Consider the following 26,283-nt stretch of genomic DNA (forward strand, 5'->3'; position numbering starts at 1 on the left):
ATCTATCAATGTGACACTAACAAATTTTTTGAATAATGTTTTGTACAACAACCATCTGACATGCATAGAGAATGCTGCTTGCCTCACCACATGGGCCATGAATCATGAAGTCATGCATAAATGCATAATAAACTGGATCCTCCTTATTAGGAATTTCAGTTGAAATAATACCATTTATTGCTTCTGCTCCTAAAAATTTATCTTTTTTACAAATAAAAATCAGAATGTGTGCATAAGGCAATCCTTGTTTATGAAATTCTACCTATAACTGAAATAAAGTTAATAAATAATTTTTGAAATTATTATAAAAAAATAGTCATTTATAAATCAAGATAAAAAAAATAAACATTTATAATTTGATGCACGAAAATTAAAATTATTACCTATTTGAACATTATCAACAATTTTATTCTTATAAATATCTTTAATCAAGTCATGAGTCTAGCTTAACTTTGAATATTCTGTACATAATATCACGACAATCTTCAGGCTTCAAGCCTCTAGACTCAACAAATCTTACAATTTCAGGTCATTTGGGGTTACATATAAAAGTTATCAACAAATTTAGATATCCAATCCTTCTACATATAGTCATCACATCTTGATAGTTCTGAATCATGTATTAACTCCTCAAGTAAAAGAATATGACAATATAATTCATTTTCCTTGTATAGATGCATCTGTTTTCCCATGCAAAAGAGCATCATTAAAGCCTTTGTATATTTCACATTGTAGTTGCTTTTGATACACCTTGATATATGTCAACCTCACATATTCAATCATTGTATATGCATCGACAACAAATTACTTGAAAAATCTTCTGGAACATAGAATTGTTGATGACTCATGATTGTTATTATATAGTTGATACTTAAAAAATTCTCTCATATTGATATTGTTTCTTCCCCCAACACTTGAGTGAGAAGTAGACAAAATGATATCTTCTTTGTAACCGTCCTCACCATATGGGAAAAATAAAGGACATTTAAGACCTAGATATGAAGCATTCAATTCATTGATATGTTTGAGTTATCCTGTCTATGTTTTTACTAAAATATCCCTATCGCTCAAAGATTGATCAAAATATCTGACGATCAATGCAACAACTTCAGAAGTAGAAGGAAGATTATACCTTCTTGTGTCTCAACCTTTTCTACCGATCAACTTTAATTTCACGTTAGATCGTCCTTTATCCATCATCTTTGTCTTGGTCATCCTAAAAGACTTGACTAAAACATTATTATCATCTAACATTAATTTTAAATCATGTATTATTTCAGAATGAAGGTCATTCCTATCATTATTTTGCTTGTGTAAATAGTATGCGCTCAATATAAGGTAAATAACTACATATGTTGTAGTGTAGATCAATTTAATAAAAGATGTGGATATAGAAAAACACTTGACAATAGAAATTCTATTTGCAATTTCCTTCTCCATGTCATAATATATAATCGAGCGAAATTGAGAGTTGAGTCTTCATATGGAAGTAGACTTCCATTAGATGATAATTCTCGCCATGCAATTTAAAAATTGGAGGAGAGTCACCATTATTTAAACTTGAGTCTATTTTTTCTCTCATAGATATGAAGCAAAACACGTTGTTGTAAGATTGAATATTGTTGCAAAAATGTTTGTTCTTATCGCTCACTCCGTACAATAAATCATGTAACATTTGAGGGAGATTTTTTCCTTGCATTCAATATAGAGAATATTTAGGTATTTATCGACGGAAATAGTGATTCCATCAATAAATTCTTTTGGTAACTGCCGATGGAATTAATGTTTCCATCGGGAAAAAGTTACTATTGAAATTTAATTTTCATTGAAAAATATTACTACATAAATTTATTCCGTCGGTATACACCGACAGAATTTAAATTCTGTCAGTAAAATCATTTCCGACAAATAATTATCTGACAAAAGGTTATCCATCTTAATTCAGTTACTAAATGAATCGGCCAACAGAATTACAATGAATTTTTTCATCGGTAATCGTGATTTTTTTTTGTAGTGTTTTGGGATTAGTTTCACAATAATTTTGGGATTAAATACAATATCTTGCCATTCCAACACCGAGGAATGTATGCTTAAGCTTTAGATTTGTATCTTGATTTACTTTATTTACTCAAATATAGATCCAGTTTTATGATTAGTTTCACGGTTATCTCAATTTACTTTCTTTGTTCAAACATGTAAGCTCAAATATGTATTCGGTTTTGGGATTAGTTCATGATTTCCTTATATTTAAGGTCTAAAAGTTCCCTCAATGCGTGACGCAATAGTAGATCCAAGCGATGAAATACTTCTACCTATAACTCAAGTTATGTAATATGTTTTTTTAATATATATGTTATACTAATGAATTAGTTTATCTTATAATTTGACCTTGTTTTATATATAGATAATTTTGAGAGAAGGAAACATAGACACCAACACCCGAGTGTAAGTTTTTGCCAAAATAAATAGTAGATAGATGATACTTGGAACCCTTTCTGATCAGTACAGATAAACCAGAGGTGATTTAGTTTTTGAAAAAGAAGTTACACTCAACTATAATTCTTTCATGCCAACATCCTCTTCATGGGTATACTTATGCTATTTTTTATCTGTAACTCTGCCACATTATTTGCTGATTTTTTAGCATTAATAATATTAATGATATATATATTTTTTATTTTCAGAAACTCTAAATCTGTGAGCAAAGTATTAAGAAGGATTGAATGGTGGAAGCAAAGCATTAAGGAACCTTTTTTACTCCAATAACAACTACATTTTAATTACGACCTATTTTTTATTTTATTTTTACTACCGATTTTTCGGCCTAATATGTTCACCCTCATATATCGAAAATTTTTATTACTTTGATGTTTTTTTTCTTTAATCCGTGAACAAGTGAATGTTTTACTTGCGTGTGAGTTTTTGTTTTGTTACCTTTTTCTAAGTATTTTTACAAGTGGTAATTACAACAGCTCAAATCAAAATTATAATTCCAAATGATTTAAATTCAAATTCTAGTTATTCAAATCTTAATTTAAACATATTTAGATTAAAATATATAATTTAAAATGATTTGGGAGGGATTTACAATAATAAAATAAAATATTATAAATTTAAATTTGATTCAAAATTTCAAATTCAACTCAAATTTAATAATTACAAATACTATTCAAATATTTTTCCAAGCAGATCTAAAAATCTGAAGCACAATTCATTTGCACCGCTAATTACAAATATGCAGAATCAAAATATTAAGAATTATTGTGGTAAAGTACTAATCAAGATATAAAGAATAAATGTATTTAAAAAATAAAAGTTAACTTAATATAATTTCTATTTTTAGATAATTTTCTTTAGTTAAGAATTAGTCAAAATAAATTAACCCATCATGTAAAAACAAAAACAAATCCAATATTTTACTTTCTGTAAATCAAATATAACATATCAACTCAATAACATATATTTTATATGCCAACTCAATGTCCATAGCAATTGAGTTATATCAATTAAAATGGAATCATGAATACATGTACAGAATACTCCATTGGAGATTGTTCTAATTAGAAAGATAAACATGGTGGAAAATTTTCATGTTAAGCTTCCTCTTGCAACTTGGGCATTTCTTCTATTTCTGAATGGAGAGTTTAGTGCAGACCATACATAAATATGCCCTCAAATAGTAGATGATGTAAGGAATTATAACGCTAAACACGTCGAAAAGTGTAGCGGAAAAATAAGTTCCTATCCAGAAGATCCATGCAAAGGAAACTATATACTAAGTTTTGTTAAAAGATATATATACCTTTGTTGCATGCCCTTTGCAATCCCAACAACAACGTTTCTTTAGGATGTAGATCTCAGCGCGATCAACATGTCCACGCCTCTATGGTATCCACATGAACACGTTCTCCGTCCGTCTCACAAACTCACGAAATGGAGAAAGAAACAACCAAAGGTTGTGCTAGCAACCTCTTGTGGACGTTTCTGCCAAGAGTGAAAAAAGGAAGAAGAGCAAAAAAACCAAGAAGATCACATCACCCAAAAGGTTACTTCATCTATATAAGGTGACTTCACAAAAGAGTTACTTCACCAAAATGTTACTTTACCAAAAAGGTTACTTCACCTAAATGTTATTTTTATAAATGACTTTTGTATTCATCCAATGAATACAAAAACTTTTTTATCTTTTGATCTTTCTTTTGATTAATGATAATATATTAATCTTTATTAATATTCATTAATCTTAATGGGTTGAATTTAGAATATTTGATTAACTATTAACCCAATAAGTCATTAACCCAATAAATCAATGAGTCTAACTCATTACTCAATAAGTCTAATTCGAGTCTAACTAATGTGTATAATTTGCATTAAACTTAACCTCATAATCCATCTCCAAATCAACATATTTTTTGTGTGTGACCCAATAAGCTCTCGTAAAGTTGGCAATGTATCTAAAACCATTTCAGATATATAAGCAATGAGTGACATCTAGCAATGCATCATTACTACCCAAGTGATGAGAATGTTGAGATCCGACTTAATCTTTCCATGTCTTTTGTCATGTATAACTCAATCCTTCTATCCTTGATATCTAGATTAATTAATGAGACATAGAACAAGTCATTCTCTTATCAATCTTTGTGTTTCTTAATCTCTAAATAGACATACTCAATCAAATAAACTCAATATCGCATATTGACTCATTTGAGCATGACCATGCATTCTTGTGTCCTACTAATCAAGGGGCCCGCAGATATCACTTCCGTTATATGGAAGAGATAGATCCCATGTACATGACTTACATCCCTCTGCATAATTTATTGCACACCCAGTAATTGACTTTATGTCTACCTTGTTACAGGTGACATTTGCCGATACCAAAGTACACAACTCCTTATGTAGGAAATTATATTGACTTCAGGTCTAAGGACTATTCATACCAATAGTCACATGAAAATGTTTATGACATTCATATAACGATCCATAAAGTATTCTCATAGCGGGTCATTCAATATATATTTTCTAATATATCAACCTGATATCTCATATCCATGACTTGTGAGATTATTAAGTCATCCGTTGACCTACATGCTAGTCTCAACGCATTAATATTATCCTTGCATATTAATGGTTGACTAGGAATAGTTAAGAGTAGTGTTCTATGTATATCTATAATATCTCACTACCAATTTAACCAATTGATATGTTGTAGATTATAACCTCCTACTCTAGAAAATTATTATACTTATTCATTTGGCACTGGATTGAAATAAATATAATAACCAACTTTACCTTTTATTAGTAATGAAATATGATACAAAATGAGCCATTTACAATCATCTCATAATTGGTACTAGTGCTAATACAACAGATGATGTCACTTCGACCAACTCCTCCATGCAAATTGCATAGGCGAAGGGTTGTTCAAATGAAACAATCAACGAAATTGTCTTCGTTGGAACTTGAAAGGAACTAAGATAGTCTTGGATCAGAAGGGGTCAATGACATTCTTGGAATAAGAATTTTATGACCTGTATTACTTCTGGTAAGAATTTTTCCTTCTGAAACATGGTTTCCAAGCCTCATGATGGTCAATCTAGTTCCATTGCATAATCTAAGAAAATGATCTATGTTCCATAAGAAAATAACAGGAGTTCTAGCCTTCAAATTTAGTTCATGATTTAGAATTCCGGAACATCTAATTCCATTTAAGAATTCGGGCGTACAAACGTCGCGCAATAAATCAACATTGCTATCTGAATGACATGCTGAATCAGAACTTAAATACAAACTTCCCTCTGAATTGTTCAGTGATATCATGTATTCATTTATGGACTAAACAACATCAAGAGTGGATGCTAATATAGTTCTTTGCTGGAAGTATGTTGTATCAATTATTGTACTACCAAACAACGGATATGTATTCTCGATGATTGTTACAATGGGATCATCACTGTCTTTAAGTAACATTTCATCTAGAATATCAATCGTTGCATAGCCATCATTTGTTTTTTTTCATTTTTTCCATCTCCGATATTTGAAATCAAATAAAAAAATCTCCTAATTATTTCATCACCATATTCATTAGAAGCTAAATTCTGAAGTCACATATTCTTAGTCAATCTCAAAACTGTCATGTCTCCACAAATGTGACTAATTAATAGTTGCACGAACAATATACTGTCTGCTATCCTTCAAAATAACTGGCAAACTCTATCTAAAATCACCACCAGAGTACAACTATTTTGCCTCCAAAAGGTATTAAAGCTTAAAGGGTTTACAAATCTCAATATGTTGCACATGCTTCTGTCCAGTGATTTAAAACAAAACTTATACATCATTGGAGCCTCATCCCATATGATAAGTTTGGATTTCACAATGAGTTCCACAAGAGGACTCCCTTGTTTGATATTATGTGTTGATTCTTCATTAAGGTTAAATGGAATTGCAAAGCGAGAATGAGCAGGACTTCCTCTAGGAAGAAGAAGAGATGCAATACCACTGGAAGCCACGTTTAACACAAATTCTTCCTTCGATCTCAAGGTTGCTGATAATGTCTTCCATATAAACGCTTTTCTAGTACCTTCATAACAGTAAACAAAGAACATTACACCCTTGTTTGAATCAATCGCTCAACTGGTTGATCACTGTATTGAATATCAAATTCAAAAATTCTTCTAGTAACCTCAATGAGGAAATATATCTACAATCATAGTACATATTAACTTCGTCAACATGCTTACTCGAGTTCTCTTTATCATCACTCTGATAAAATGATGCAGTTACACGGTCATGTCCCTTATTTAAATACTTGAACAAATACTTGATGGCTCGAGATTGGTTACACCATTCAACGTATAAGCACCATAACGAATCAATAAATAATGATTATGGGGAATGACATATCTGTTGTCCAGATTAATACCGTTTTTAAAAATAGTTATCTCATTATCTAGCTCTACGCTTATAGATTTAGTATCCATCCTCATCTATCGATATGATGTTAACAAATTTTTTTGGAAAATGCTTTGTGCAACAACCATTTGACATGCACGGAGAATGCTTTCTTGCCTCGCCACATGGGTCATAAATCATGAAGTCATGCATAGCTGCACAATAAACTGGATCCTCTTTCTCATTAGGAATTTCAGCCAAAATAATACCATCTATCGACTCTGCTCTTGGAAATTTGTCTTCTTTATGAAGAAAAATCAGAATCTGCGCATAAGGCAATCCTCGTTTTTGAAATTCCATCGTATATATAACTGAAATAAAGTTAATAAATAATTTTTGAAATTATTATAAAAAATAGGCATCTATAAATCAAGATAAAAAAATAATTATAATTTGATGCACGAGAAATAAAATTATCTCCTGCTTAAACATTACCAAAAATTTTGTTCTTATGAATATCTTTGATTAAATAATCCAGCTTAACTTTGAATATTCTATACACAATACAAGGGCAATCTTCGGACTTCAAACCCCTAGACTCAACAAATCTTATAATTTCGGGTTATTTGGGGTTATATGTAAAAGTTATAAACAAAGATATAGTCATCGTATATAGTTCTAAAACATGTATCTAGCCCCAAGTAAAAGAAGATGGCAATATAATTTTTTTTCCTGGCGCAGATGCATTTATTCCTCGTGTAAAAGAGCATCATGAAGGTCTTTGTACATTTCACATCTTACTTTTGATGCATCTTGATATACATCAACCTTTCAGATTCAATCATTGTGTATGCATTAACAATAAATTGCTAGAAAAATCTTCTGGAATACAAAATTCTCGATGACTCATGATTCTTGTCATATAATCGATACGCATGAAAATTCTCTCATACTAACATTGTGTTTTTCCCCAATACTTGAGCGAGAAGTAGACAAAATGATATCTTCTTTATAGTCGTCCTCACCATATGGGAAAGTAAAGGATATTGAAGACCTAGATATAATACATTCAATTCATTGAGATGTTTAAATTGTACTATTTGTGTTTCTACTAAAATATCCCTAATGCCTAAAGATTGATCAGAATTTTCCACCATCAATGCAGCAAGGAAGATTATACCTTCTTGCATTCCGACCTCTTCTACCGATCAACTTTAATTTCATGTTAGATCGTCCTTTATTCATCATTTTTTACTTGGCCATCTTAAATGACTTGACCAAAACATTATTCTCATCTAACATTAATTTTAAATCATTGTGGCAAAAAAGATGAATACGCTCACCCCCAGCGCCCCCGCCAACCCGTCCCAAGGTCAACTTGAAGGAGGTAAATCACGGGTGATTACTAGCCTTTGGAATAGTGACTAACACATAAGGGAGATATTTATCTTGACTTTATCGAGATTCACATTAATTTTAAATCATGTACAATATTAGAATGAAGATACTCCTGTCATTATTTTGCCTATTTTGCCTGCGTAAATAGTTTCAATATACTATATATGTTTACAGGATGTATCAATTTAATAAAAGATGTGGATATATATAGAAAAACATTGACAATAGATATTTATTTGGAACTTTATTCTTCGTGTTATATATATATATATATATATATATAAAATTGAGTAAACTTAGAATTGAGCTTTCACATAAAAAAAAGTAGACTTCCAATTAAATGATAACTTTAGCTATGTAATTTAAAAATTAGAGGAGAGTCATTGCTATTTAAACTTGAGTCTATTTTTCCTTCTATATAGATCTAAAGCAAAATGTATTGTTGCAAGATTGAATATTGTTGTAAAAATATTTGCTCTTATCGTTATGTTTTTATGCACAGTCGGTAGTTCTTCTAGCAGTTTGAATTCTGATATTAATTGTTATGATCAAGAAAATTAAAATATTTTCACAATATTATGATATTGTCCACTTTGATTATAAGCTCTCATAGTTTTATCTTTGGATTCTATATAAAATATCTCACATCAATAGAGATATTTTTCCTTATAAGTCATTTTCATGCGTTTTCAATGTGAAACTTTATTTGTAACTATTGTAATCCAACAACCATGTCCTCTTGATGAACAAATCTACCATAAAATTATAAGAATTAAAGAAAAATTTAAGAATAAAATAAAATTTTCAAAATGATTATTTCGAATACCTCATTCATTCTCCATGTTCAGTACTCTTCAACTTGGACAAAATATCAAATTCCTATGTTAGCCAAAGGAAATGCATTGTATAAATTATTAGATAATCTATTCGTATTCAGTTCAATTTATTTACTGAGCATAATAATTTTAGTGTACCTTACTTTCTAAACTTTCTCAATAGAACGTGTCAATAATATTAGAATCGTATGTAAGTTTCATGACGGTATAATTAAGAGCCATCGAATCCGAGTGTTTGACCTGGCTTCACCTGAACTTTGAATAGAACCTTTCGATCCACCAAACCATCTATTTCCTTTGGCATTTCTCCGTTTGAAATCCTGCCACATTTATTATATTTTAAATTAATCTTGATATTTGCTTTATTTCATGTATAGCAAATCATAATGTGTTATAAATTTTTGAAAAGACTTACGTTATAAAACCTCATTTAGGACTGAGATCTCAAATACATTGCTGTTTTCCCGATGAGTTCGACACATCCCTGTCCCACATTAAGAAAAGAGCATTGTTAGTGTTGTCCATAATACAGATTTGGATATTGAATATGTTATATTTAGTTTTTTTGGGATGATCTAGTGACTAACATATGAAGTATTGTTATCATAAGATTTGAAATTCGAATATCAGTAAAATCAAGATAAATATCTTTCTTATGTATTAATCAAAAATTAGTAGTCGTCCGTGATTTATCTCCTTCGTGTTGGTCTTGAAACGAATTGACGGAGACGTTAGGGATGAGCATATTCATCTTTTATCATCTTTAATCTGTTATATTTAAAATTAATCAAATTGTATATTTACTGAAAATTAATACAATAATTCGTACATAAATTTACCACCTCAACTTTCCATTTGCATCAAAGTGATCACATTTTTCACAATACAAACTATCACCTCAACTTTCCATTTGCATCAAAGTGATCACATTTTTCACAATAAAAACTATCACCATCAGGGGTCATCTTTTTTGGACATTTGACACATGGCAGATAGTACCAATCACCATTAATTTCACAACTGCTATTTTTGCCAAAATCCAAAAAAAAAGATAATGATAATGAGGTGGAACAAAACAATTAAATATTATTAGTAATGGCATATTTGGCAAAAGGTATATTAATTCACCTCACGTTTCTCAAAAATTTGCTCTATTATTCGGAAATTAGCTTTTGAAGTAGAGATTTGTTCTAAGATATTCTTGGTAGATGGCGGTGTCATAGTGCTGACTGTATTTAGTGTCTTGCGTTCTGAACTCAAGTCTAAATGTAGCAAAAAGGCAAAACAAATAAAATGATTTTCTTCATTGATTAAATAAAGCTCTTCTTCTAATGACTTCACTAAGTAACTCATAATATCATCAACAAAATCTCCCCGTAGTGTACATGACAATCGATTATTCCTAAAAATTGTATGATCAAACAAATTTTAGGGAGCAAAACACGAAGGAAATTATGAGTCTTGATTTTGTAGGAGCACATCGGCCGATTAAAAGGGGAGTTGAATAGTCCTGTAAAAATAAAAAAAAATTATTCTCGGACTTTTAAAATAATACTTGCATAAATAATTAAAAACAGAACTTTAAAAGAAAAGAGACCTCGGATTTAACTTGGTTACAATCGGAGAGGTTGTTAATCTAAGGATGACGATCGCACTAAATTCTCCTTCAGGCGGAGAAACCTCTTTTACAGCAGTGTAAACACAAAAAGAATAAGCTAAACAAAATAATAGAAGTGCACAAGTGTTGTTACAATTTCTTGAATGAATGAAAAACTTCTGGACTAAGGCTGTATTTATAGCCTTGGTCGGGGCGCATGGAAGGATTCCAGGCGTCTGAGAGGGGATAAAATTTTATTCCTTTCACAACGGATAGCGTTTGATCGTGATCTGGTCAAAATCTAATTCCGAGCGTCCGGAATGGGTTCGGGCGTCCAAACCACTAAAGTCAACCAGGTTGACTTTTGGTCTGGACCCTCTGCTCCGGTGCTGCTCGCCTCGGTCCAGGTCTTCCGCTCCGGCTCCGCTTGCTTGGGTTGATTTCAACTAACCGAAATAAGGCTCACTAGAACCCAATTTCGGTATTCTCGAACAACCTTCCGCTCCGGCTTCTCGTCCCTCGGAAACGCCACACACCTCCTTCTCGTCCGCCCGCGTATTCTTCCGCAGCACCTCGTACCTCAGACACACCGAGTCCGTCGACTCTCTCCCGTGTCGTCCTTCTCGCTAGCTGCATCTTTTGCTCGACTCCCTGTGCTCCTAAGCTCCTACACACTTAGACACAAGGTTAAAATACCATAGGACTTAACTTAACTTGTTGATCACATCAAAACAATTTTGGGGTTCCAACAATCTCCCCCTTTTTGATGTGAGCAACCTAAGTTAAGCTAGGATAAATAGACATAAAAGAAAAACAAATAATATTATAAAAAATTATAATCTACCTCCCCTAGACTTAACATTTTTCTTCTCCCCCTTTGATCACATAAAAAAATGGGATAGCAAGAGAAAATTTAAGGGTAATAATTTTGAAAAACTAAAAAAAAAGAAATTCCCTTTCTCCCCTTTGTAATATTTTCAAAAAAGATTTCTAAGTACAAATGTTTAACAGGTATTTTTGAGAAATTTTTCTAAGTTTTTGCAAGCAAAATTATTTTTGAGAATAAGTAAAAAATTTAAGCAAGAAAATTTTCTAAAAGAAAATTCTATCTTAGTCATTTTTAGACAATTTTAAGATTTTTTAAAGTTAATTAAACATTTTATTTCAATATTTTGGCTTTCAGATAGTGGCGATGCACTAAACCTTATTAGAACAACAACAACTTTCTTAAACAAATCCTCATAAAGAAATTTAACGTTTAATTTTCTCGCTGAAAGCGCTAAGTCTAATTCAAAGTTTTAAGTTAGTGATGTTTAAATTTCCATTTTAGTTTATCATAATTTCTTAAATTTAAAGCAGGGAATTTTGAACATTGAAATTGTATTTGTTCCCTTAACATGTCATTTTCTATTGTTAGTTTGTCGAAATCCTTTAATCGACAAGCTGTTGCTAGAGTTTCTTTTAACTCACTATTCTTTGTTAATAACTTTTTATATTTTAATTCGTAAAAATCTTTCGACGATATAATTTCTAATTCATAAAAATTTTTTGACAAAGTTTTGATTGAATTAATCAATTTGTCAGGAGGTGGATGTCATACCTGACTTACCTTGTCGGTTGTTGATTCTGCCCTTATTGAGTTGTTTTCTTCCGAAAACTCTCTCCCTTTATCGATGCTCACCTGGGATGAGCTTTCAGTGCCCTCGGGATGGAATTCGGCTATTAAGGCTATCCCGATAATTTCCTCGATCTTGGATTCTTCTGACGACGACTCGGTATCTATCGAGAAGTCGGATTCGGCTTCAGTCGATTCTTCGTAGAGCTTCAAAAACTTTTCCCAAAGTTCTTTTGCACTTTTGTATTTTCCGACTCTTTCGAGATCCTGGGCAGGTAGTACACTCAAAAAGCGGGATTCAACTTTACCGTTTGTCATGAATTCGTCGCGCTGCTCGTCAGTCCATTGATGCTCCTCAAGTTCTTCTCCTTTTGTGTCCTTTGGAGCTTCATAACTATAATTCATTATTAATAACATATTAAAATCGGTTTTAAAATAAACCTCTATTTGTCGCTTCCAAAATACGAACTCCCCCTTGAATGTTGGTGGATAGATGTTAGTTCCGACCATTTGTTCGGTGCTTCGATCGACGGTTAGTCCTACTAAAGCGTCCTGGCTCTGATACCACTTGTTGGAACACGTCGGTCGGCTAGAAGGGGGGTTGAATAGTCCTGCAAAAATAAAAAGAAACTCTTCTCGGACTTTTAAAGTAACACTTGCATAAATAATTAAAACAGAACTTTAAAAAAAAAGACATCGGATTTGACTTGGTTACAACCGGGGAAGTTGTTAATCCAAGGAAGATGATCGCACTAAATTCTCCTTCAGACGGAGATGTCTCTTTTACAGCAGTGTAAGCACAGAAAGAAGGAAGCTAAACAAAACAATAGAAGTGCACAAGTGTTGTTACAATTTCTTTAATGAATGAAAAGTTTCTGGGCTAAGGTTGTATTTATAGCTTTAGTCGGGACACCTGGAAGGGGATAAAATTTTAATCCCTTCGTAACGGATCGCGTTTGATCGTGATCCGATCAAAATCTAATTCCGGGTGCTCGGAATTGCTCCGAGCGCTCGGACTGGTCCGGATGCCTGGAATCGCTCCGGGGGTTGATCCCAGTGCAAAGATTTTTTTTCTCCAAATGCGATGTATAATCATAGGATACTGGACTTTAGGGTAGCTCACCGTGAACGCTTTCTAATTTATCCTGATGGCTAATAAAAAATTTCTATAGAGCCAAATCAGTAATCCCAAATTCAATATTACATGCTTCATCATTTTTTATATATGTATAATCTCGACTCTCCAACCATTAAGGATCTATCTTCAAGGGTATATTAACTTATTAAACATTATACGGCATGGGATTAGTTTACAAACTCAACCTAAAATATAACTATTTTAAAATAAATTTAGAATTACAATATTTATTAATAGACACACAAGTGCATAGTCTTCAAGTTTAACTTTAAAGATTTATAATTTAGGATTTCACGAGTTTGAAACTAGCTTCTGGTTACATTTGATTAAGCTTATCATCCTAAATTGATTATTTCAATATCTAATCCGCATGCATTTATATCTATTTAAAGTATTTTATTTATAAATCTATAATCTACAATTTAAGATATTTTACAAAAAAAAAATATTTAAATGCTTTATTTAGTTTAGTTTAGATGTATATATATATCCATCTGTTCATCATGATTTTCAAATATATTTTAATTTTAAATATAATTTTGAATGTTTAAATATTACATCTATCATTTCACAAGTTCGGCAGACCTTCTTTCCCTATCCCCAAGATAGCTCCCAATGCCAAATCTATTATTTTTTATTAACGGATAATTTTTTTATATATAAAATCAATTGTTTCGATCCATATTTTTTCCAATTTTATTATTTAATAAAAAAACTAATTTAATCAATTTTTAAAATTCAAAATCAATCTAAAATTATATATATATATATATTTTTTAAAAAAAATTAAACTTTATAATAAATCCAATCAAATTTCTGAATTAATTTAGTTCAATCAAAGTTTAAGACTTATTCTTTAAGAATATTCACATCAATTATCTTAAATTAAATTTTTAATTTTAATTTCATATTTTATATTAAAAAAATATCTACATCAATTATCATATCTATTTTCCAAATATATATTTTATAAATAATAATTTTATAAATTTAGAAAATGAATTATATTTCTTAAATATTAGTTCTTTCTCCTCGGTGTAATAATAAAACAATTTCTCTCTCTCCGTCTACTAATAAAAACTAAAAAGGAAAAAAAATAATAAAAAAATCATATGACAAATTTTAGAAAAGCTGATGCATTATGAAATGAAAAATAAATATCTAAATTTAATAAATTAAATTTTTTATCTAAATTTTAAATTTTGAAAGAGGACCAATCTTAAAACTCATGTTGTCATAAGATAAATTTACAAACTTAAACTTAAAATAACTATATTTAAAATAAACTTAGGATTAGTTAATAATCCGATTATTTCAATCTAAGTAAAATTTTTATATATATTTAAAATATTTCATTTATAAATCTATAATCAACGATTCAAAATATTTTGCAAATAAATATATTTAAAAATTTTATATTTTAAACAAAAATATTTTATTTAGTCTAGTTGGAATGTTTCTATACACGTGGCATGGCTTTAACCGTTTCAGCAAGGCCTGATCCTCAATCTCTGTTCTGTCGTTTTATAAAAGCTTTTCCTTTATTTCTCTAAAGATATCTCTCTATCGCGCACTCGCTCAACGGCGGAGAAGAGATAGCTCAGTTCTTCCCAATGGCCGTTCCGTCTCTGAAATTGGAAGTTGCTCTCGCTCGATCAACGCTCCCCTCGATCTCCATTCTCCATCCGATCGCTGCGCCTCGTGTGGCATCGTTTTCGAGGTCGCCTCTCCTCCCACGGAAACTTCTACCTTGCTGCATTTCCTATAGGAGCTTTAGATTCTCAGTGAAAGCTTCCTCCGTCCAGACCGCCTCCAAGGGGCTTCAGGTATCTCTCTCTGTTTTTTTATTCTTTTCGCTTTTCTTCATCTTTTTTATTTTTGCACATTAAGGTCGGATCAGTAATAGCCGAGAGTTTGCAGATAAAAGCGATCCCCACGAAGCCGGTCGAAGGGCAGAAAACTGGGACTAGCGGACTCAGAAAGAAGGTTCCTTTTGTCACTCCTACACCGTGCACTTGTTTTATTCTTTTTTTTTATGATTGATGAATTTAAGCTGTGTTTGGATTTGTGGTGGATTTAGGTTAAGGTCTTTCAACAGGAGAATTACCTGGCCAACTGGATTCAGGTAAGTGAATTCCTTCTGTTTGAATTGTATGCGATGAGTGATTGGAAGATTCAAATCTGAATGGGTTTCTGTTGGTGCAGGCTCTGTTTAATTCTTTGCCTCTCGAGGATTACAAGGATGGCGTGCTCGTGTTGGGAGGCGATGGCCGCTATTTTAATCGAGAGGCTGCTCAGGTACTTTATCGTCATTAAATTTGTCTGATTGATACGTAGATCGTTCCTATTGTTGTCTTAGCAATTTGTTTCTTGCCATCTTATGATCTATTGATCTTGGGTTTCAATCGGTGGATACAGATAATCATCAAGATTGCAGCAGGGAATGGCGTTGGAAAGATACTTGTTGGCAGGTGAATCGTTCAGTACACTTTTGTTGATCATAGCTATATTCTAGGAAAGAATTTGGATTAAGAGGCTTGGTTGATTTGGTTACCTAATACGATTTAAAGGATGCTTAACTTTATACTGTACCAAAGGGTGGATCTTCATTCTCCTTTAGTGGTCTGACTAGCAATAATTTTAAGATGCTTCAATATAGTCTTCATTCTAACCCAATTTAGTTCCCAATCTTTAATTTATGAACCTCAAATGCAACTCTTGCTGGGATGCCTTTGACAACCAATTAAACGAGCAACTTATATGTTAAGGACATTTTGAATGTTATTTTATCTCCTAATCAATTATAAAAATGCTTAATTGAATGCAAATATTTGGATCTGTGCGTGAATATTGCTGGATTTTTTCCTTTTTAGAAGTTGGTCAGAGGACATTTTCTTCCTAGGAAACTGTTTCTCAAATGTGTATCATAAAATTGGTGTCTAAATATTGGCGTTGCCTTGGTAGGGATGGTCTCATGTCTACTCCAGCTGTTTCAGCTGTGATTCGTAAGCAAAAGGTATGTGTTAATTAAATTTCAAACTTCTATCTTTTTTATTTCTGTTAAATAATTTTTTTCTTAGCAGGCTAATGGTGGTTTCATAATGAGTGCAAGCCATAATCCCGGTGGACCAAAATATGACTGGGGTATTAAGGTAAACACGTGCCATTATGGCATCAGAGCTTCCTCTATTTTTTTAAAAAAGAAAGGATTCTTGAATTTAAGATGACGAGTTCTTCATTATCATGTTCCTCTTGTTAAATTTTTGCAGTTTAATTATAGCAGTGGACAACCTGCGCCTGAATCAATAACTGACAAAATCTATGGAAACACACTTTCTGTAAGTCTGTAGTCCTTTTTATCGCTTCAACTTTTGTTTATCTAAGTCAAATTAAGGGTAATCCTGTTTTTGTAATCTAGTTACACTCATATCTTTGGTAGGATGTAAACTATATATGATCTTTCGTTGATAACATTATCATTCCAAAATTGTCTCGTTTAAATTCATCAACTAGTCTTATCCGTTTTTGCTTGAGTATAGATCCGGTTGAAGTTGGTGCAATTAGAAAGCAAGTAATGTGACTGAAAACTGAACTATTTACTTTGTAAGAAAAACAGGATGCTTTCTGATACATTCTCTATGAAATATTATGCAACAATCTTTGCTGAATAGCTTGGCTTGCCAACAATATCATACCGTAAACTGTATTTTTGCAGCATATGTGATTTTCTTATTTAGTCAGTAACTATTTCAGTTTTTTCTTAAGATCATATGGACATGTTGGAAGTTGGGCCTTTCCACTATGAGATTGTGCTGATATCGATAATCATGAAAATTTGAAATGTTATAATATTCATACACATTTGCTGCTCTTATAGTTTAATCACTACAGCTATAGTGCATCCGCAATTGGATTAGGATCTCTCTTTGCAGCTACTGTTACATTTATATTCTTCTCAGTTTGAAATATTTTGCAATTCTTAACTGCAGATTTCTGAGATAAAAACAGCAGATATTCCAGATGTTGATCTCTCCTCTGTCGGCACTGTAAGATATGGTAATTTCACAGTGGAGGTGGTTGATCCTGTTTCTGATTACTTGGAGTTGATGGAGGTATATGTCCAACTAGAATTTACCTCTAGATGGTGTCATGTAACAAAGCTTGCACTGACTTTTTAGTGCTCAGAAGTTATGTAGCATCTTGCTCCCGTTTTTGTAGGAAGTCTTTGATTTTCAGCTTATCAAAGATCTTATTTCACGGGCTGATTTCAGGTACATGATTTATATGTCCATACAAAATCCTGATGGTTTAAAATGATGTTTAAGGGTTTTCACAACATGATGGGTGATAAGATCTTTCACTGGCTGATTTTGGGTACATGATTATATATTCATATAAATCCTAATAGTTTAGAACAGTGTTTAAGGATTTTTTCAATATGATGGGTGGTTTCAGTTAACATTAACGTGAACTATAAGTTTACTACTTAAAGAAGGAAGCACTTTGCTCATATCTCACTATCACTATGACTTTCTTGACTTGAGATGCATGTGGTACATCATTTTTTGCCAAATCAAAGATGTTCTTGCATTTCCTAATTTCTATCCTATATTTATGTTTTCAGTCAATTATCTCAATGCGTTTATTTATTTTCAATGATTTAACAGCTGCAATCTGTTACTGCATGGGTAATTTTTTTTGTCATAATGTCTTCCTTTACTATCTCTTATTCCATATTGGCTTTTAGAAGATCACGATCCTGACTACTTGAGCTCATTGTTGTTAATAGCTTGGAAGAGCCACCCTATTATGGTTGCTTACATTGCTAGCTCCCTATTGTGCTGTATGTCTCACTAGATATTGTAAGCTTGCATGAAACTTAATTGGCAATTAAGTGCATAAACAGTTTTGTCTAGAATTTAAGCCGGAGTCGATGTTGTATTTGCATTACATTGAAATTGGCAACTAAGTGTAGGGAGAGAACAGTTTTTTTCTAGGCCTGAGTAGATGTTATAAGCTTGCATGACATTGGAATTACCAATTAAGTGTAGAGATGTAATAAGTTTCGTCTATAATTTGGTTACCTTTCAGGCTGTGACTGGCATGGTCCTAGTGAGGGTTGACCATGAGTGAAAGGCCCAAATGCACAAACAAAAGTACCGTCAATTTATATCAGGGTCCTTTTAAGGGCTACCATGAATAAGTGTTCAGATGCACAACTACAAAGTTCTTATTAATTGGGCATCAATTTTTTAAAATTGGTTTGTTTGTCAATGCTTGCACTATTCCACTTAGCCACATAACCATGTTGCTGAAACAAATAGGCAAGCAAAGATGAAAGCCATCTGATGTAATTTTTTTAATGATGTTTGCGTGGATGATATAAACAATTAATGTTTGGATGATCTGAAGTTCTAAACTAGTAAAATTATGTCCTAATTAGGGTCTTAATCTCTGCATAACATCTCCTAAGAAAAAGAGAAAAAGAAAGATAAGCTATTAATGATACTAAGAAGGTAGATTAAAGTTTCCTTCTCAATACAATCTTAAACTTGAAATATATGAAAATTTCTGGTATTGAAAATATTGTATGTTCTAAGGTCTATTAATCTAATTCATTGAGGCTACTGGTATTGAAATTATATAATAAACAGGCTTTGCTTGAAATTATATAATCAAACTATTGAAGGTTATTCTTCTTTGACAGTTCTTTTCAAAAAACATGGTTGTCATTTAGGCTACATGGCTTCGTGAATAAACTTACTTTCTTTATGCTGGCTTTGTTTTTAAATTATTCAACCACTTCCTTCAGGTTCAGTTTTGATGCGATGCATGCAGTGACTGGTGCTTATGCCAAACCTATATTTGTGGATCGCCTGGGAGCTAGTCTGGTTTGGAAATTGATTTTTTGCATGATTTTTGAGTAACCTCGGTTTTCATTATGACCATGATGATTTGTTGTTGTGCAGGACTCCATTTCAAATGGAGTTCCTTTGGAAGATTTTGGACATGGCCATCCAGATCCTAATCTTACGTAAGAGAGCTTAGATTTCTTGTTTGTTTGTACCATTAGAATTTTCATATTCTCATCTAATTTGAAACAGGTATGCTAAAGATCTGGTTAACATCATGTATGCAAAGGATGCACCAGATTTTGGAGCAGCAAGTGATGGTATATTTTTTATCTTTATTTTTCAGATTTAGAGTAACATATAACTTCACAAGAAGACAAAGGACCTAGTGATAAGATTGTCAGATGATACATCTTTAAAATTAAACATACAGATAAATGAACTCATTAAGTTGTCATCGTTCTGTTTGGAGATGGTGATTCCATTTCATTCTTGAGAAAGAGAAAATTTCCATTTTTTGTCCTCTGATTTTACTTCTTCTTCCAAAATGCCAACATAATTCCAATGATTGTTTCATTACTTCCTGAGATGTACTTTCCTGAATTGGAGAAAAAATTGTACATTTAACTGAGAGTGTTTAACTTACTTGTAGAACTTGAAAAATGGACCTCCAGAGCTAGGTAGTTTAATTTTACCTCTTATTAAGTGGGCCACTGAGGATCATGATTAGTTTTTTTCCATACCAATTTTTACGGGCTCCTATGATGATGATTTCTGTAAATGTGAATAGGTATGCATTATAACAGGCTGCTTGCTTCTAAAGATGTTTTATTGCTAACAGGTGATGGTGATCGAAATATGATACTTGGAAGAGGCTTTTTCATCACGCCTTCAGATTCTGTTGCTATTATTGCAGCTAATGCTCAGGCAGCCATCCCCTACTTCAAAGATGGTCCTAAGGTAAAACATGTGTTCTTGGAGAAAGTAGTTTGTAACTACTATCTTACGATTAAAAAAACTATCATATATTGTTGTTTAGGGACTTGCTAGGTCTATGCCTACAAGTGGAGCTCTTGATCGTGTCGCGTCAAAACTGAATCTTCCTTTCTTTGAGGTACTCGAAACTCTTCAGATCATTAACATCTTGAACATTGTGTATGCATGTAAAAGAAGCATGTCACTTGAAGAGCGTCATAGGCTCTCTCTCTGCATTTGTATTCCTGCAATGCCCCATAAGCATATGTTTGAGTTCTTCTCCATCTTTCGGCATGTAGGTTCCTACTGGATGGAAATTCTTTGGGAATCTTATGGACGCAGGGAGGTTATCTATATGTGGGGAAGAAAGTTTTGGAACAGGTTCTGATCATATCAGGGAGAAAGATGGGATATGGTAAGCTTTGCTATATGTACTTGCTGTTTATTTATATGTCGTCTCTTATTTTGGTAGTGGCTTTTGGTTTTGTCACTAGTACTTGAAAGTTTACATATGAGTTAGAGCATTTGTTTCATTTTTGTTTAACATATTTACCATTCAGGGCTGTGCTCGCTTGGCTTTCCATCATCGCTTACCAGAACAAGGACAAAAAAGTTGGGGAAAAGTTGGTTTCGGTTGCAGACATTGCAAAAGAGCATTGGGCTACTTATGGCAGAAACTTCTTTTCTAGATATGATTATGAGGTTAAAGTCTAGTAAATGTCATCTCCATCAAACATAATGATCTGGACCTAATCCTGCTTTTATCAGGAATGTGAATCTAGTGGAGCCAATAAAATGATGGAATACCTTAGAGATATCATTTCTAAAACCAAGCAGGGCGAAAAATATGGTACGCTTCTATAAACTGAATAGGTTTGGATTGTTTAATTGATTTCCTCCTCTGTTTCACATTGCTGTTAATTGCTCTTGTTTCAGGAAATTACACCCTCGACTTTGCTGATGATTTCAGTTACACTGATCCTGTATGTCGTAAGCTTGGTTACTTCTTTATATTACTCAGCAACATTTAGGCATCTTCATCGGCAAAAAGCTAAAGAGAATTTGTTTAATCAATACTTTTATGGTTCCTGAACCAGGTGGATGGCAGTGTGGCATCTAAACAAGGACTTCGATTTGTTTTCACGGATGGATCAAGGATCATATATCGGCTATCAGTAATGAATATACCTTCTCATTATCATTGTTAACTCTTGTTTCTTTCTCATTTGAATGAACTTGATTCCTAGTGCATCAATGCGCAATGTCACTTTTACAGGGCACTGGATCTGCGGGTGCTACAATTCGCATTTATATTGAACAATTCGAGCCTGATGTAGCGAAGCATGATGTTGATGCACAAACAGCCTTGAAGCCTTTGATAGGTTAGTGAACTCATTATCATTGGAAATGAGTTCCGAGATCGTCTTTTACCATAATAGAGAACATTTACTGATGATTTATTTCTTTTCTTAGATTTGGCATTGTCGATTTCCAAATTGGAAGAATTCACCGGCAGAGAGAAGCCTACGGTCATCACATGATGATTAAGGCACCTTTTTCAGAGTATAATGGATTCACATTTCCTGTTTATCTTTACATTATCGAATAAAATTATTCTTTTTTTCCCTTTTAATCAAAACTTTTGAGAAATACTTATGGTGCATTCGATTCTTGGAATATAATTAAATAGATCAAGAATAAAATAGTTGTCGAATAAAATTATGGATATGTTCATTTGGTTGAAATGGAGTCGTCTAAACCAAATAGATCAAATTGAACTATACTAAAATTATCAGATCGTGATTTGTACCAAACAATTTATACTATAATTTTCATAATAGATTCTAATTTCTAAATTGCGATAAGAAATTCATTTGTTTTTTAAAGATAAATTGCTTCGATCCATCAGATACGAATCAAACTGATTTGGTTACAAATTGAACTAGATTTAAGATTTAATTAGCCATTTCATTTAATTCAAATTAAACTAAAATAAATTCTCTTTTATAGTTGATACTAATCAAATTAACATATAAATGAATTGAAAGCTAAATTGAAACCATCAATCTAGTTGACTAAACTTTAGTTATTCTGCTTAAATAAAATTAGAATAATTCTTATATGACATAGTTCGTCGTTTCTCATTAGGTTGACTTGAAATATTCAGACTAACCAATAAAAAGTCACAAAGGTACTCATTTTACCACAATATTTACATGTTCTTACGAAAGATTTAAAAATAATATAATACATATATTCCCAATCTAGTATAGCATTCATTATTCATATTAAAACTTATTACTCATTATAGCAAAATTTATTGCTCATTGATCAATCATCAGTCAAAAAGAGAATGATCTGCGCCATTAAATCATTGATCCATAATTGTATTATACTGACCAACGTCACTTACATAGCACATCAATATTTTAACTAGGAATAAATAAAAGTTAACACTATATTTTTACATCAATTGTGGCTGACATGGTAGATTTTTTTAAAAAAATATAATAAAAATACACTAAATTTAAGAAACCATCTAAAGAAGGTTATGCCGCATGGTCTATTAACATCAAAGGCAATGATTGGATTGATATCTCTCCCCATTAAAGAAGGTTAAGCCAATGATTGGATTGCCATTAAATCATTGATCCATAATCTTTTGTTTAGCGAGAAAATATTAGATAAAAAAGTGCAAGCTTAAAATCCCAGTTTGTCTGTATAAACAAACAGATCTTGTGCGCCTCGCACATCATAGAAGAGATACTTCTCCAACCACTAGATTCTCCTGTAATCTAGCTCGAGAAGCAAGTGATGAATTGCCGATAATGTGTAGCTTCCTGCATCATCCACTTGCTTTCTCTGCGATAACAGTTTCTATGGTATGTTCAGAAGCTGATGCGGTATTTGGCACTTGTTCATCTTTTGGAATTATCAGACCATATCCGCCCTCTTTTCTCTTGTACAAGATGTTTATTTCACCTGAACAAGAGCAATCAGATGCTGTCTTGCAGCAGGAAAAAGTTAAGCCACTCATACAAAACTAGTAGAACAGTTTCCTCGTTCCTGAAAGCATAGAAACTGTGATCCAGATTCTCGAGCTGCTCCTTTGCTTCCTCGACCGACAGCAGCGGCATGTCAAAATACTTTGTGCGCACAATCTAAAAATGGAGCAAAAGAGTGACTGTCAAGAAATGGATGCAACAGGCAGAATCCTTTCTGCAATTGATAAATCATGAGATAGTGCAGAAATAGAAGCTATTGTTAGTTTAGATCCTAATCCACTCATGATTTGACATTATAATAGTTTTACCTTCAGATATTATCTAAGAATAGGTGACCGACCAAAAGACAACACTTATCTTCACTACTTCTCAGTCTGCAAAAAAATAGATTTTCTGTGCCAAAAATTTATCCAGAAATACATCAGATGATCAGAACAATCTTCAAACATATGGGCTCCCTGTTTTATTCTAGACTTTTACAGCTCACCCAAACCATTTTTGTGATTGAGCCTTTTATTTTTAAGTGGGCAAATTAGAAATGGATCGAAGAGCTATTGTACAATGTCCACATTCCAAGTAAAAGCATCTACCCGGCATTAAAGCAGGCCTCATGATACAGAAATTGAGTTATTTTCATTTTCATAAGTTCTGATATCCTGTATGAGTTTGAGACTTCTACTAGAAGAGAATACAGCAAAAAAAAAAAAAAAAACCAGGCCTAAATGGGCCGGAGCTATCATCTTAACCCACTCAAATAGTTCACATTTTACTGACGGCTGAGATCAAGATGAGATATGAAGAGTTATAACTCTTCAGATCAAGGGATGAAATCATATCAGAATATGAAGAGTTATATCTCTTCAGATCTGATGGTTGAGATTAAAAGTCATCTGAAGAGTTATATCTTTTCATATTTGATGCCTGAGATCAAAGGACCTTTAAAGGGTTATACCCTTTCAAAATGAACGATACAGATCAATCCAAACCAAGGGTTACTTACCTCTTCACCCAATATAAATAGATCTCTCTCCTTCTTGGAAATCATTCATTCGAAAAACATTTGCATTCAAACTATTCTTCCATCTCTTGCATAAGAAGAGTCCAAAAAGCCTACAAGAAGGTTCGTCGGTCTCGAAATTTGAAGTGCTACTATTTCAAGACGTCATCGTTGTATCTTGGGAACGAATTGCTGCTATCCGTGAGCACCGTAGCGGAGCAATATCGTTTTACGGATATAGTGTCGAACACTAGCCTCGACGATAACTCAATTTGCTTCCTCGCTACAGCAATTTCTCGGAAGTCCTGACAGTCGACTAAAATCGAGTATGTCAAATACCGAGGAGCAAATCCAGAGGTTCGAGGACCTCACATGGAGCTCTGGTGGCAGTCAACAACTACCAAGAAACACCAAGGGATGTTTGTAGACTTTGTCAGGAGGAATTCAAGGAATGATTTTGTCATAATTTAGGTGGTTCCAAATAAAGAATTACACTAGCAAGTTGCAACCAGGCCTAGCTAATAATAGACGGCAACTGATAGATAAGTGAAGACATGTTTGGACCTTCATCAGCATAAAGAGAAGGGCCTTTCTCATATGATTAAAACAAGGCTCATGTCATGCAAATTCAAGCAAAGGTATCAGCTTGTTTAGATGTTTTGATATGATTTGAATCAGGAAAACTAATTCTGTCAATTTATACAAAAACTATAGCACCACATGAAAAGAAAATGGAGTGTATGATCAGCAGAACAGATTGCTTAAGTTATTTGGTAAGTAAGGAATCTAACAATGAGCACACGCAAGCAAACTAACATAAAAAATCTCATTGCCAAAAGTTAACCAAAACTTAGAATAGAACACTACTTTTTCTGAAAAAGCATTAAGGTGGGCAATAGCTCAGCCAACTAGATATTATATCATTATAGCGTGTACGGTAGAACTGAAACAACCAAAACCCAAAGTATATCTAAAACCTACTGATCACAGCTAGAGTCAGAAATATGGAAACACTCATATTCAGCAACCATAAGAAGAATTATAAGGGACCCAAGAACTTCTCACCGATTGAAAGCGCACTACTATTGCAATCAAATTATACTTGGCTGTTATATTGTAGTTACTGAATGAATGTAATCACTCTCATAACACTGAGTGATAAAATTATCAACAGAAATATTAGAAAATTTGCATAATTTCCTACGGAACTAGACTTGCTAAAAACAAGAATACAATAAATATACAACAACCTTTTCGGAGGAATGCAAATTCCATTCTGATATGAGAAAGGCATTAGTAAAATACTAAAGGACGGCAAAAATGTAACCTTGCCCAGTTGTTCTACGTCTTCTTCTGCAGGTGAAGACTCCACTATGTCTTGTTCCTCCTCGTCAGAGCTTTCAACTATGTCCAACTCTGTATCCCGAACCTTTAGGCGATTGAACCCCCTCATGTGGGGGCCATGGTCAGTATCTTTCTCCTTGATCTTCCTCAGTTTCCTCTGCAGAACAGAGGATACCAAATCGATGCTCCCGTACGTTGTCTCTGCTTCCTCCTCCGCCCATATCACCCCATGCTTCTTGCTGAACAAAGTAACCTAAACCAAAGGGAAAAAATAGAAACTTTTTGAACATACCATCCAATTCAAGGATACAAAAAACAAGTGATGACATGGGGTAATTTGAAGCACGGGTACATAACTCACATCGGCAAAGCCTGGGGCCGTTGGATCGACGAATGATAATTTTATTGTGTTCAAGTTCTTTATAATTATAGTTTTCTTATGTCATATTCTCGATGAAATAAAAATTCATGTTCTTAATTGTCTAGAATTCATACGGCTCTATTTTATCATTTTCATGATATTAAATGTTGAATTTTACATCAATCTTTATTTTTGTATACTAGATCAAGATTTTCTACTATAACATAATTTTTTATCGTCGAAAATCATATAAGAAAAAATTAGGATA

At 32.8% G+C, this 26,283-nt stretch overlaps 2 protein-coding genes across 2 annotated transcripts; one reads left to right on the plus strand and one right to left on the minus strand.

Moving 5' to 3' along the window:
* Positions 1 to 15,032: 15,032 nt before the first annotated feature.
* LOC122014477 (phosphoglucomutase, chloroplastic-like) lies at positions 15,033 to 21,960 on the plus strand. The gene is made up of 22 exons (XM_042570711.1): positions 15,033 to 15,307; positions 15,402 to 15,467; positions 15,562 to 15,606; positions 15,687 to 15,779; positions 15,900 to 15,952; positions 16,446 to 16,497; positions 16,565 to 16,633; positions 16,751 to 16,819; positions 17,471 to 17,593; positions 17,700 to 17,752; positions 19,294 to 19,372; positions 19,451 to 19,515; positions 19,586 to 19,653; positions 20,175 to 20,293; positions 20,373 to 20,447; positions 20,608 to 20,723; positions 20,869 to 21,010; positions 21,077 to 21,158; positions 21,245 to 21,291; positions 21,406 to 21,483; positions 21,585 to 21,690; positions 21,782 to 21,960. The coding sequence occupies exons 1-22, from the start codon at positions 15,095 to 15,097 to the stop codon at positions 21,847 to 21,849; spliced, it is 1,881 nt and encodes a 626-aa protein (XP_042426645.1). The 5' UTR covers positions 15,033 to 15,094; the 3' UTR covers positions 21,850 to 21,960.
* A 933-nt stretch (positions 21,961 to 22,893) lies between these two features.
* Positions 22,894 to 26,026, minus strand: LOC122014480 (ribosome-binding factor PSRP1, chloroplastic-like). Its single transcript, XM_042570713.1, has 4 exons — positions 26,011 to 26,026; positions 25,638 to 25,907; positions 23,361 to 23,469; positions 22,894 to 23,290 (listed from the first exon to the last, which is right to left on the minus strand). Exons 2-4 carry the CDS (start codon positions 25,761 to 25,763, stop codon positions 23,154 to 23,156), a joined length of 372 nt encoding a protein of 123 aa, XP_042426647.1. The 5' UTR covers positions 25,764 to 25,907; positions 26,011 to 26,026; the 3' UTR covers positions 22,894 to 23,153.
* Positions 26,027 to 26,283: the final 257 nt, after the last annotated feature.

This window comes from Zingiber officinale, chromosome 8B (genome assembly GCF_018446385.1).
Source record: "Zingiber officinale cultivar Zhangliang chromosome 8B, Zo_v1.1, whole genome shotgun sequence".
NCBI lineage: Eukaryota > Viridiplantae > Streptophyta > Magnoliopsida > Zingiberales > Zingiberaceae > Zingiber > Zingiber officinale.